Source organism: Chinchilla lanigera, unplaced genomic scaffold (assembly GCF_000276665.1).
Source record: "Chinchilla lanigera isolate Chin_1 unplaced genomic scaffold, ChiLan1.0 scaffold00021, whole genome shotgun sequence".
Taxonomy (NCBI): Eukaryota; Metazoa; Chordata; class Mammalia; order Rodentia; family Chinchillidae; genus Chinchilla; species Chinchilla lanigera.
In genome coordinates, this window is record NW_004955422.1 from 28,645,740 (window position 1) to 28,658,983 (window position 13,244).

Consider the following 13,244-nt stretch of genomic DNA (forward strand, 5'->3'; position numbering starts at 1 on the left):
GTGCTCACCTGACTGTGACCCCCGGAGTTCCACTGTAACTTCGTCTCGGCTGATCAAGCAGAAGGCTGGGGCGGGTGGGAAGAGAGACTTAGAATTCGTCTGAACATGTGTAGTCCCCCTGAGTTAAAAGTTTACTCTCCCACATTTGGTAGGCAATGCTGGGCTCTGTCCAGCAGAGGGTGCCCGACCTCAGGAAAGGAGGGCTGGCCATTGAGGTGCAGGGATGCAGGCTCCAGGCCTTGCAGCCCTGGCTTGGCATGCTGAAGGCCACCTGGCTGTACACGGAGGATGGAGCTGCAAGGCACTGAATCTGTGGGTCATCTGCCAGGCTCAGCCTGGGCCTGAGTGCATCAGGGCTTGAGCAGCTGTGGGGTCACGATGGATCATCCTTCCTCAGGCAAAGGAAGCAGCTTTGGGAGGGAGCTGGAGGATGTGAAGAGGCGAGGCAGTGCTGAGCAGAGGACTAGGGTGGGTGGGAAGAGGAAATCCTACGGCCTCCATGGTGTCAGGGACTGCCAGCAAGCCGTTTCCAGACCCTGGAAGTGACACTGGTGGGTTTGCAGGTCAGGAAGATACTCCATGCTTGCACAGCACACCTCCTCTCCCTGTGGCCGCTCTATGCCTGATGGCAGAGCAGCCTTGTCCCCACCTGTCCCAGGCTGTGGGGCTGGGTTGCAGCTTATGTCCCAGAGCCTCTGGTATAGAGCACAGCATGCACCTGCTCGCCAGGAGGTTCGTGACAGTCACACAGGGCTGGCACTCTGAGGTCTTGGGGGAGGGCCGGTGCTGGGCCTCAACCCACGCCTCCTGTTCCAGATGATTCCTCCTCCGAGAGTGGCAGCGGCAATGGCTCCTCCACCCTAAACCCATCCACATCAAGCAGCACACAGGGCGACCCTGCCTTCCCCGAGATGAACGGCAACGGTGCTGCGGCCCCCATGGACTTCACTTCCGCTGCTGAGGATCAGCCCATCAACCTGTGTGACAAGCTCCCACCGGGCACAGCGCTGGGCACACCCTCTTACTCCTCCGATGGCTGTGGCACCGATGGGCTTCGGAGCCGTGTCAAGTATGGGGTGAAGACTACTCCTGAGGTGTGTGGGGCCATGAGCCGTGAGCCTCCGCATCATTCTGTAAACAGCAGGGTTATCTTGAGGCTAAACAGAAGTCATGTATATGGAATTTAGCTGGGGCCAGCCCTATGTGACAAGAAGCCGGGGCAATGGTGCAGCAACTATGCTATCATTTTTCTGGAGAGACTGCAATAGGAAGTGGCTCGGTATGTGGTGCTGGAGTATTTGTGGATCCTCTGAGATCCACAGTAGATCCCATCTGTGAAACAGGGTTGATGGCCTCTGCCTTGGTAGGGATGGCAGGTAATGTGTGTCCCTGTGAGCTGCCCACGTCCCCTGGGACAAAGTCTGCTATGAATAACAGCAGAAAGTACCACATTCAGCACAGAGGGCAAGGCCTCAGACCTCCTGGCTGCTCTGTCTACCTTTCCTCATTTTACAGATGGCATAGGAAGAGGGTAAGGTCCCCAAGGATGCAGCAGGTGGAGCGCCTCCCTTGAGCAGGCTGATAGGAGGAGACAGGTGGGCAAGGCAGAGGCCATATCTGGGCCGCCCTCACACTTCCACCAGAAACCTCAGGAACACTGTGGTAGCACAGTGCAGTGCTGTTGGGCACCAGCTCTCCTGGACCATCTTCCCCAGCCTTGCAGCACTGGATTCCAGCCATGAAGCCCTGGGCAGGTTCTTCCTCTGCCCTGGACTGATTTCTCTTCCACAGAGCAGGTCAGTAGGTGCTAGGGATAGTTCTGAGTTGTCCCTGTGTGTCCAGCTCAGGCCGCAGGATCTTGGCTAGGAGCAGGTCTTGGCCAGAGTTGACGTTTGTTTGGCAGGTCCCTCTAGCCACTGCCACAAAGCCACATGTTACAGAGGTAGCGCAGGCCTCAGGCATCAAGGAAGTAAGATAGGGAGCATGAATACCCCTAGCAGTTCTCTTAGAGTTTATTTTCTGTCTCTGCTCCTGCCCTGGCTGAGGATTTAGTTAAACAGTAGCTTGGAAATGTGACTTTCCTAGAGCCCCACGGCCATCTGGTAGCCAGCACTGTGCCTGGCTGGTCTTTTGACCCTGCATTGTGATTCTGGGGGCCTGATCCCTGAGTGTAGGCATGGGGAGAGACGGCTGAGGGGCAGCAGTGGGGGCCAGGGGGCCAGGCCATGTACATCTTCATTGATACGACCTTCAGTGAGCCCTGGGGTCCCTCCAAGCCATGCAGCAGCCACATCACAGTATCTGATCATGCAGGTTGTATTACCTGGGTCCAACTTAGCCACTAGACACCAGCCCCCTTCAGAGCAGGGGCCATGATGTCAGAACTTGCCACAGGTGGAAATTTTCTAAAAGGCACATATCAGGGCCCTGAGGGCAGGAGGCAAGAGAGAGGTGGCATGGAACCTGGACCATGAGGGGCAACAGGATAGCAAGCAGAGAGGAAAGCAGGGAGCCATCGTCCAAGGAGAGATGAGTAAGGGGCCTGTTGAGGGAGGAACTTATGTGAGAGCTGAGGGCAGGGACCCACCTTGGCTGTAGGACAGGTGGGGAAGCAGGCAGGCTAGGTATGGTTCTATCTCCCGTTGCTGTACCGAGGCTTACTGTGTCTCCTGGGGGTGGGGGTGCGACAGGCACAGCCCAGCCTAGGAGCTGCAGGAACACATTGCCTAATGGCTCTGTCACCTTGGCTGGCTCTCTCTCCCAGCCCATCTGTTCTTTTTCCCTGACAGACAGCACACTCACTGCTCTGGTGACAACTCAGTTGTCAACTCAGAGTTGCAGGCCCTTAGGGATCAGGGAGGAAAACCCCAAAGCCAAAACAGATCTTGGCACCCAAAAGAACTCAGCTGGTGGTGGGAATCCTTTCTGCAGCCTTCACACAGTGAGGCGGGTCCTGGTATACACACTGCAGAGGAAACTGCTACCTCAGAAGTAAGGCTCATGTACTCTCCAGGCACTACCTCATCCGGCTGAGCAGCCAGGGAGCTGCCCCATGTCACAGATGAAAGGAGCGGGAGGGAATGGTGACTCGCTCAGGTCCTCTCAGATGTTGCTCACATGGCAGCTGACTGTGCTTGCCACCCTCGTCCCCAAGCTCACTATGGCCTACCAGAGGCCAAGCGAGAGCTACAGGCAACTGTCTGATCTGCCCGCTGCCCCTCATCCTTCTTGCAGTCACCCCCCTACAGCTCTGGAAGCTACGATTCCATCAAGACCGAAGTCAGTGGCTGCCCTGAGGATTTGACAGTAGGCCGGGCCCCCACGGCAGATGACGATGATGATGACCATGATGACCACGAGGACAATGACAAGATGAATGATTCTGAGGGCATGGACCCGGAGCGTCTCAAGGCCTTCAATGTGAGTACTGAACAGGAGCAGGTAGGGTCAGGGCTGGAGCCATGGTGGTGGGGACGTCTCTATGGCCTGTGTCTCCCACAGATGTTTGTGCGTCTCTTTGTGGATGAGAACCTGGACCGCATGGTGCCCATCTCCAAGCAGCCCAAGGAGAAGATCCAGGCCATCATCGAGTCCTGCAGCCGGCAGTTCCCTGAGTTCCAGGAGCGGGCCCGCAAGCGCATCCGCACATACCTCAAGTCCTGCCGGCGCATGAAGAAGAATGGCATGGAGATGGTGAGCCCCCTCTCCAGCCCACCTTTCCCAGGGCCGCCACTGACGTCTGTCACACTCCTGGGATTCCTGGGTGCCTCCCAGCCAGACATTTTACCAAAACTCACCGGTAGTCTCAGAAGCCAGTCACTAATCTCTGTTTCATGAGTGAGGAAACTGAGGCCCGAAAAGGTTACACAGCTCTGTAAACTAAGGTGCCAGAGCCCAAACATGCTTGCATCACCCATCTCTGGGTGAGGGTCTTTGTACAGGCCCAGGGCCCCACCAGACCTATCCCTGTTCTGCCTGCAGACCAGACCCACACCTCCCCACCTAACCTCGGCCATGGCAGAAAACATCCTGGCAGCTGCCTGTGAGAGCGAGACGAGAAAAGCAGCCAAAAGGATGCGCCTGGAGATCTACCAGTCCTCGCAGGTAGCTCCTCACAACCAGACACCTCCCGGGGGCCACTCCTGAGTGCAGTCATAGGCATCCCACAGACATGAGACCTTGGGTAAAGAAGCAGGGAGGGCGGTCCTCACGTGGAAGGAAGGGGACAGAGGGAGGTGCCAAGAGGTGGTGAAGGGTGGAGGAATCAGTCACAGAGACCCTGCTGCCCTCCTAAAAGGAAGTATGGACTTCATCCTGAGAATAGAGGGTTCCGAGAAGGTCTTTAGAAGTGACATCCACAGAGAGATGAGCAGAATGAGGGGAGATTTCTGGGGCCAGGTGACCAGGGAAGAGGGAACAGTCAGATCCCATAGGTCAAGCTACAGTGTTGGCTCCAGGAACCCAACCTTTGTCCACCCCATGTCTCAGGGTGAGTTCCCCAGCACCACCTGCTTGCCTCTGCAGGATGAGCCCATAGCCTTGGACAAGCAACACTCCCGGGACTCTACAGCCATCACCCACTCCACCTACTCACTGCCAGCCTCCTCCTACTCCCAGGACCCTGTGTATGTCAACGGCGGCCTCAACTACAGCTACCGTGGCTATGGGGCTTTGAGCAGCAACCTGCAGGCCCCTGCTTCCCTCCAGACAGGAACTCACAGTAATGGTGAGTAGAGGAGGCTCAGGCCCCCTGACCAGCACCTAGCTCACTCTACACAGCAGCCCCAGACAGTGGAGGCATGGGCGGGAAGCAGAGGCCAGTGAATCCCCATTTCACAAGCTCAGCTAGTCCTCAGACTAGAAGGCCAGGAGAACTTGAGCTGGTGAGAGAGAAAACCTCCAGCTCCCGGGCTGGGGATTTAGCTCAGCGGCAAAGCACCTGCCTGGCAAGCGCAAGGTCGTGAGTTCGGTTCCCGGTACGAGAAAAACAAAAAAAAAAAAAACAAAAAACAAAAAACAAAAAGAAAACCTCCAGCTCCCTTCTTACCACAGGTGCTTACACCAGTGCTTCCTGCAGCCTGTCCCTGGTTTCATTCCTCACAGGGCCCTGCTGAGTTCCAGCACAGGCCCTGTTGTTTTCTAGAGCTAGATTCTCTGCACCCCCATTTTATCCACCTAAGCCAAGAAAGGCACACTGCATTTTCTCAGGTCAGGCCCCATTTCACCTTCCGAGTGGTTCAACAAGTGTCTGGAGGCCTTGACCATGGTCCCTTTAAGCATGGAGCCCATATCCAAGTCACCTGAGCGATGGTCAGCCATCTGTTCCCTCAGCTCCAGGACCCTAAGCTGGGGCACTCAGCCAGTGCTTCCCAGGTGGCATTGTTGTGGATGAGACACAGACAAAGCAGTCCTGGCAGGGAGCCCCTGGCAGGTTTTAAGCACAGAAGGGTTACAACTTGTGTTTAGTCTGTATCATCTGCTCCTGAGGTGAGAGGGCAGGAGGCAGAAGCAGTGTGTTTGGAGGTTGCCATTCAGGGGCTGGGGAGTGACGGGGGAGTTGAAGACATCCAGTTGCTGCTTGAGGAGTAGGTGGGGAGTGCTACCCACAGGCTGGGGTGCCCTGCCTGATCTTGGCTGAACATGCCTAAGAATTCCTAAAGCCCTGCCCTTGGCTGCAGGAAGGCACCTCATCGTCCCTGGGCAGCAAGGGAGAGAGCCAGTCTCTAGCCACAGGAGAAAGCTCAGGTCACCTCCTTCTCACCCCCTATTCTAAGCCTATAGCTACCCGAAGCCCCCATGTCACTGCAGGTTCATAACTAGGAAGCATGTGCAGGTCCCTGGAAGATTCCTGCCTGGGCTTAACTTCTCATCCCTTCTAATGCTTCTTAACCTAAAATAAGAGGCTGCCTGGCCCTAATCCCTACAACAAGGCACAGTGGCCAGCACAGCAAGGCATGGGCAGCCATCTCAGGTGGCTGCTCTCCCTCAGAAAGAAAAGCATCCCAACCCCTAATTAGAGAGGTCAGAACTCCCTTCTGAAATACATACAGGGAGTCTGGGGCCCAACATGAGAGGTAGGGATCACCTGGTACCTGGGCCCTCCCAGGCAGCAGACCATGGTGACAAGTCTACCTGCTGCCGCCCAGCATGGCTTGTTTCAGGGCTGCAGCTGCTAGATAACTCTTAGGAGGGTGCAAGACTTAATAGAATTCCCCACCCTGATCACACCTGTAAGACCTGAGTAGCAGCCAGATCTTTTTAGGGGCAGACAGCTCTCCCTTTATGCTTGCTGGGGCTGTAGTCTTCATCTCTCCATACTGGGCCCTTAGAGGTGAGTGGTGTGGTCACTGCAGCCACCCATGTTAGGACATCCATGAGCATGGATGTCTTGTTTAAAGAACATTGAAGCTGGGCTTAGAGCCATGGATGTAGCTCAGTGGCACAGCGCCTGCCTGGCAAGCATGATGCCCTGAGTTCAATTCCTGGAACCCGCCCCCCGCCCCCCCCAACAAAAAAAACTGGGCTTAGTGGTACACATCTGTAATCTCAGCACTCTAGGAGGCTGAGGCTGGAGGATCACAAATTTGAGCCCAACCTGGACAATTAAAAAAAAAAGTGGAAGCGGCTGGGGATTTAGCTCAGCGGCAAAGTGCCTGCCTGGCAAGCGCAAGGTCGTGAGTTCGGTTCCCGGTACCGGAGAAAAACCAAAAACCAAAAACCAAAAAAAAAAAAAAAAAGTGGAAAACAAACCAAAAGAAGGGGTGGGATACAGTTCAGTGCAAAGGCCTAGGGTTCCATCCCCAGCACTACCACTCATCTTTTGAGTCCAGAAGGTTTTGAGGAAAAGAACGGGCAGCCACAAAGCAGAACTGCCCAGTCCCACTGTCCTCCCAGCTGCAGCTTTTCAAGTGATTGTAAATCAGTTTGGTGCCTTTGTTGTGCAGCTGAATTAATGGCTTAGAACGCCTCACTTTGCTCATTATGTTGTCATCCAAAGATGGAAATTAGCTTAGAGTCAGGGTCTACCTGTCCTGCCCTGTCTCTGTCCTTGTCTTGTCCCTCCACTAGCCCCAGGCAGTTACTAGCAACTTGAACAGCTGGCTGTAACCAGAGCCTGTGTGGGGATGTCTCCAGGTCAGACTGGTGGCAGACACCAGGACTTTCTTTGCAGGCTTTAGCTACAGTCCAGGGGGAAAAGAAGAAACACTCAGTGCAGTGGAGAATAATAAATGGGACAAAGTTTGGGGATGAAGGATGGAAAGTGTGGAACCCTGAGGCCACTCCTTGTGTTGATGCAGCATGTGGCTTTGGCCACTCCAAAGCACTGCCTGGAGGGACAAAGTCATCCAGAAGGAACCCAACCTTCTCTTCTCCATCCCTCTGGGTCCTGCCCTAGCAATGTCCAGAAGCTTGTAGAGGTGGCCAACGAGGGAGCTGCCCCTTCCTTGACTGCTGTTTTCAGCAACATGCAGGCCCACTCCTTTCTCCTATGTTTGGTATTAGCTGTTCCCTTAACTCTCAATTCCAGGGACATCCTTTAGCAAACCAGTTCCTAGGACTCCCTCCTCAATATCCACACTTTCTGGTTAGAAAGAAAATCAGCCCATATGATGAACTGTCCAACCATAGAATCCCACCTTCCTTCTCTAACTGGAGCTGCATCAGCTTCTTTTCAGCAGCAGTTGATCTCCCTGTTTATCCCAAGATGTTACTTCTGGTCTAGATGTTTGCCGTGACAAGAGCTCATTCATCTCTACAGTTTGTAAACATGGCCACTGCAGGTACAGTCATTAGCAAGGCTGGCCAGCAAGCAATGCAGTAGTGAGAAGATGGTTGATAGCTCAGTAGAGCCTCACACGCCTGTGAGATGCCCTTGGGGATATCCACCTGGGGAAGGCAGAGAGCAGCTGGGAGTCTGAGCTAGCCAGGGCAGCAAAGGAACCAGCTCCCACGCTGGCCAGATCACTTTCCTTTGGCTGTACTTGTGCTGAACACCTTGGGAGAAGGTTCGCAACTTCCCTGTCTGCCTGTCCCAGTGGGCTGAATGTAGCAGTTGGTATTTCTGCCTTTGGAGGCTGATAAGCCCTTCCTTGGCACTTCAGCTAGTACTGAGTGTTTCACAGGCCTTACTGCAGCTCCTGCTCACAAGAGCAGCCTTGCTTTATGAGGGATCTGAGGCTTAGAGAACAACCTCCCCTTGAAGTGACAAGCAGGACTTGAATCCTCCTGGTGACTCTAAAGCCAGCAGCCCGCTCTATAGCTGCTTGGGAAAGGCCAATGGAAGAGATGAGCTGGGGTTCCTTCCCCCATGACACATGGTGTTGAAGACCTTGGGCTCCCTCTTTGCTGCCCCGATCTGCTGGCACAGGGCAGACAGCAGACAGTTTCTCCAGAAAGCCTCTCTAGGTCCTGTCCTCCCTTGCCCATTCTGACTCTCTCCTGCTGCAGCAGTATTAACCTTCTGCCTCACTCAAGCACAGAACTCCTCAGAGGAAGGAGAATTGAGGTGCTGAGGCTCATGAGAGATGTGGCAGGCATGATAAGGCAAAGAGCGGCCTACCAGGCACCAGGCAGGGGTCTGCTCCCTTCTCACTGTCTTTTCCTCTCCACAGGGCCCACAGACCTCAGCATGAAAGGTGGGGCCTCTACCACCTCCACCACGCCCACACCCACCTCCTCCAGCAACAGCACCAGCAGGACCATGCCCGCTGCCCAGCTCAGCCCCACCGAGATCAGTGCTGTGCGGCAGCTCATTGCCGGCTACCGGGAGTCTGCAGCCTTCCTGCTGCGCTCTGCAGATGAACTGGAAAACCTCATTTTACAGCAGAACTGACCCCCAGCATCGAGCGCACTACCTTTAGGGAAAGAGGGTATCCCAGCCTGGACCTGGCTTCCTGCCTCACCAGTTGGTACATTTTGTTTTCTGAAAGAGGCGGGATCCAAAAGAGCTGTTTCTAGCCACACTCCAAGCACCTGAGACTTTGGGCACAAGGACACTTTTTTTTGGAATCTCACCACACGGGTGCTCTGACCTGCTTGGAAGAGGCCAACAGGGCAGCTCTGGAAAGGTTGGGGCTCCCCTAACAAGGCGCTGGAGCTGCAGCTGTGTTTAGAATCACCTTCCTGGACCCTGATGTTAGAATTCCACCCCCAGATAATTACCTTTCAAGTCTTAGGTGAGCAGAATTGCATATTTATTGAGAAAAACAAAGTGGACCCTTTCTTCCTCTCCCCTTAGTAATTTATTTTTCTGAAAATGGATTCTTTTGTGTTTGTACAGATTGCCAGTCTGTGTCTGTCTGATCAGAAGGATGTATCCCTGTACCTAACATTCCATATCACTACACTGATGCGGGCTGGGGACCAGCAGGGGCGGGGCAGGTGCCAGGCTGGCTGTCCCTCTGAGTGCCCAGCGCACCCTGGGGAAAGCCACCACCCCTTGGCCAGACTATCCTGTTGCAGATCTCAGTGCTGCCATAGGGACGCTGCCACAGGGACACTGCCAGGCACCATCAAGCAGGAAGATCTCATCCACACTACTGCAAAGTAAAACAAAGGCATCCCACCCTTCTACAGAGCCCCAGTCACACGGTCACCTGTATTCTACCTCACACTTGAGCGTGGGCTTTTTCTAGGATGTGCCCTGACCCTGTTCTGAACAGTTGTCTCCCCAAGTCCCCCAAACAATGTGTCTGCCTGGGAGGTAAGTCAGACTGGGTGTCCAGAAGCCAGAGCCTGAGACAGAGTTCTGTCTCTCACAACTAGCAGCTTGCTCTGGCCCTCTCAGCACCTTCCTGCTTGATAAGATGGAGTGCTGGGAGATGGCAGCTGGTCAGCAGGGCCCTGGCCCTCACCTTGCCTTGCTGCCAGGGAGCCAGGTCCGAACACTTATCTGCACAGGCTGGGGCCTCAGACTCCTGCTAAGAGCCTTCTTCAGGGTAAGCCCTGGCTGTCAGGCAGCTATGAGTCTCAGGTGGACTGCAGCTCCCACCCCTTGCCTCGTGGTTGGAATAAAGGGGTCATCAATGAAGTGGAGAGGCCACTTGGGTCCCCCAAGTCTGGCCTTTCTTCTAGAAAGTTCAGTCCTGGGAGAAACCTAGAGTTTTGAGTGTGAAAAAGGGCAAAAAGAAAAAGTTGGCCTGGTTTCCTTCCTCCCTGATAGGCACTTCCTCTTGCTCAGTGCAATACCTACTAGTGCTGCTAAAACCAGGGATTCACCCAGACCTCAGTAGGCCCATGGGGCCTCTCCATGCAACACTCTGTAGCCATGACAGCAGCTCTCTGCTGCCTACCCCTGCCGAGAACCGGCAGAAGCCCCGTTGCCTTTCTTCCCTCAGCAAAGAGGCCCCAGGGGAGCCAGGGCCAAGTGGACCCTAGGACAGCTGCAGAGAACCACTTGATCCCAGAACAAGCACCCCTTCCCAGGACAGCTTTTCTGCAGCCAATTGCTCATTGCAGCCATGGCCCTGCCTCCTGGCACTGTGGCAAACCACCCCTCAGGAGGGCTGGGCAGGCAGTGCTGGTGCAGGTCCCTCATCCTGCTCAGATGCTCCAGGAACTGCAAGGCAGGGTACCCCCACACACTTCCACCCCAAAGTTGGGGGTGCTCCCTTATGTGGCCTGGAACACCCACCCAGCCACACCACCTCTGCCTTCCCTATGACTGATCCCTAGGTCTCCAGTCAGGGCAAGGACATGCAAGACCCCCTCAGCACAGCACAAACTCTAGTGCCCAAGGCCTCTCCCCACCAGCCCTGCACGTGCCCAGCCCCTACCTGCTCAGTACGACTCTGAACATTTGAATTTGTGTAAATATTTATTTTTGTGTGTGAACAATACTACAAAGTAATCAGTAGATCCTTTGCAAAACGTTACCCTAGGCAATTTGTGGAAATCTTAATGTTAAAAACTGGCAGAGACAATCGCCGCCCTACAAATCCTGGTATCAATTGCTTAACCTGTCATTTCTCCTCCCAGAGGCAGTATCCATGCAAGACACAAATGGTTTGCATTTCTTGGCAGATGAAGTGTAAGACCGAGAAGGGGCTTTTTCCTCTGCCCCCGTAGTAACTGACCTAAAAGATCAGCAGAAGCAGAAGCTGGAAGCCCCATGTTCTTGAGCACAAGCTGTCTTAACCACCGTCAGCCTGCCTTCAAGGCTGCAGTGAGCATAGGTTCCATGCGTTTTTAAAGAAAAAGAAAATAAATGCCAGTAGTGGTAGTCCAGGGGCCTCCAGGACAGTGGATTCCATCATGGTAACCCCACTTCTGAGGTGGGCTCCTACAGAAAAGCTATACCTGAAACCTCAGAGATGGCTGGCTGATTCAGGGGCAAATTACTGAATGGAAATAGGATCCCATTAGCTAGTTTTGTCAGGGAACTTTTTCTGTTTTTTGTTTTAAAAGATGCAGCTTCAAGCCTTCCCACCCACTCCTGACTAGGAAAGCACCACAGTTGGTTCTGATGGACCTTAGCTCACTGCTGTCCACCCTCAGTGAGAAGCTGTCCTCTACCAACCGACACTCCCAAAGCCTCATCCCCACAGCCAGTTATATCTTATGCAGGTCTCAGGTACAAAGTCATCCCTGGGAACCCTAAGTTCAAAAGGAAATGCAAAAGTAGGGTGTACCAGTCCTAGAATCTTTGCAGGGGACAAGAAGGGTAAAACTGGAGAAGTGGGCACCTTTGTCTTACTGGCATGTCATTTAACAGACTAGTGATAGTGTGACCCATCTGACAAGTTTTTCTGTCACCATTCAAAGATGGACAGGTTATTCCCAAGGATGGTGTTGGGGAGAGGATGAGCAGGGCTGGAAGGGTCTCAGAGAATTTCCAACAGGTAGAACCCATCCATCCCTCCCTATTCTCAAGGGCCACATATGACTGACTCCAGGGGTGGTTACAGGATTAACTACCAGTTCATTTTCAAAATGCTGCTTTGAACTCAGAGGGTTGATACTTTTAATTTGTAATTTTTTGTAAAACTTTTTACACAATAGTAAAGTATTTCACCAGAATACCAGTTTCAATCCGTCCGTGGTCTGATTTTTATATAATTTAGTGGTGCTTTAGAAACTTTGTTTTTGTTGTTTCTGAGCTCAACAGCTCAATCCTTTTTCTCCTGTATCTACCTAAGACCAATGTGAACCTTTGTATTTTTTGCTCCTAATTTTGGACTCAGTGAAAGTGTACTGTTTACATGTACAGATGCCCCCAGTCCCTGTGTGTTCTGCAAGACTCACCCCTTGAGGAGGAGGATGCACCTCACTACACTCATCTGCTTAGCAAAGCCACACACACAAAAAAACTTTTTACCTGTTTCCACCTAAAAATAAGAACACAAACCTACACCACATAGAACTCAGATTTGCTGGAAAACATTTTTTGCCTAGTAGATGGCTCATCCATCTGCCTTCATCATGTGTCCTGTAGAAGCAGGGGTCAGAAGAGACCTCCTGTTAGCCACATGGACAGATGAAAAGCGAAGGCAGGACTTCACTACCAAGCTCTGGGATGAAATTTTTCTCTGAGCAGGTTGGCAATGGGAAGGTCAAGATGATGCCTGTGGCCTTCAGGATTAAGCCAACCAGGATTCAGGAACAACCCATGAGGTCGCCAATTCTCTGGCATAACAGGCATGTTCTGGAAGGAGACAACAAGCTCATGTCTGAGAAGAGATTTTAACTTTCAGTGCAGATAATGTAAGCATTTCTGCAGGGTTCTGCTGGAGGCAACTCATTCGTGAGCCACCACCTCTGGGAAGTGATGGGGGATCCAGACAGTAAGCATATGGCACTTATGGCAAGCAGTGGATGGCACCAACTTAAGGTGACTCTATTAATCAATGTCTTCACCTCTAAATTATATTTTTACAGATATGCACCTATGCAACTTAAAAACGTGGCTCTTCTAAGCAGGTGTGGACTTCCTCCTCAATGCTCTCTATAAAAAGTATTTGTGTTCTGTACAGTGAGTTTTTCCAGTAAATGTGGCTTAATATTTTAATTCTTAGATTGTGTCTTCTATGTGATGCAACTAAATTCTGTTTTGTTTGTGGAATGACTAGCACAGGCCGACTCCCTCTCCCTCACTTACCAGAAGACCAATGAGCTGTTAATCGAGCTGTTATCTCCATGGTATTACTGCTAAATGCACTGATTTCATATGTATGTGGAACCTTTTCCTTTTGAATCTGTATATCATATATGACTGAATCTACTTAATAAACACTGAACAAACTGAA

At 52.7% G+C, this 13,244-nt stretch overlaps 1 protein-coding gene across 1 annotated transcript in view; it reads left to right on the top strand.

Moving 5' to 3' along the window:
* Nol4l (nucleolar protein 4-like) overlaps positions 1-13,244 on the top strand; it is an 83,235-nt gene extending 69,991 nt beyond the window's left edge. Inside the window, exons 7-12 of the mRNA XM_013513842.1 lie at positions 817-1,094; positions 3,235-3,420; positions 3,502-3,693; positions 3,982-4,104; positions 4,525-4,726; positions 8,613-13,244. Coding sequence (XP_013369296.1) covers positions 817-1,094; positions 3,235-3,420; positions 3,502-3,693; positions 3,982-4,104; positions 4,525-4,726; positions 8,613-8,833 — 1,202 coding nt within the window. The 3' untranslated portion in view covers positions 8,834-13,244. The remainder of the gene's footprint in view (positions 1-816; positions 1,095-3,234; positions 3,421-3,501; positions 3,694-3,981; positions 4,105-4,524; positions 4,727-8,612) is intronic.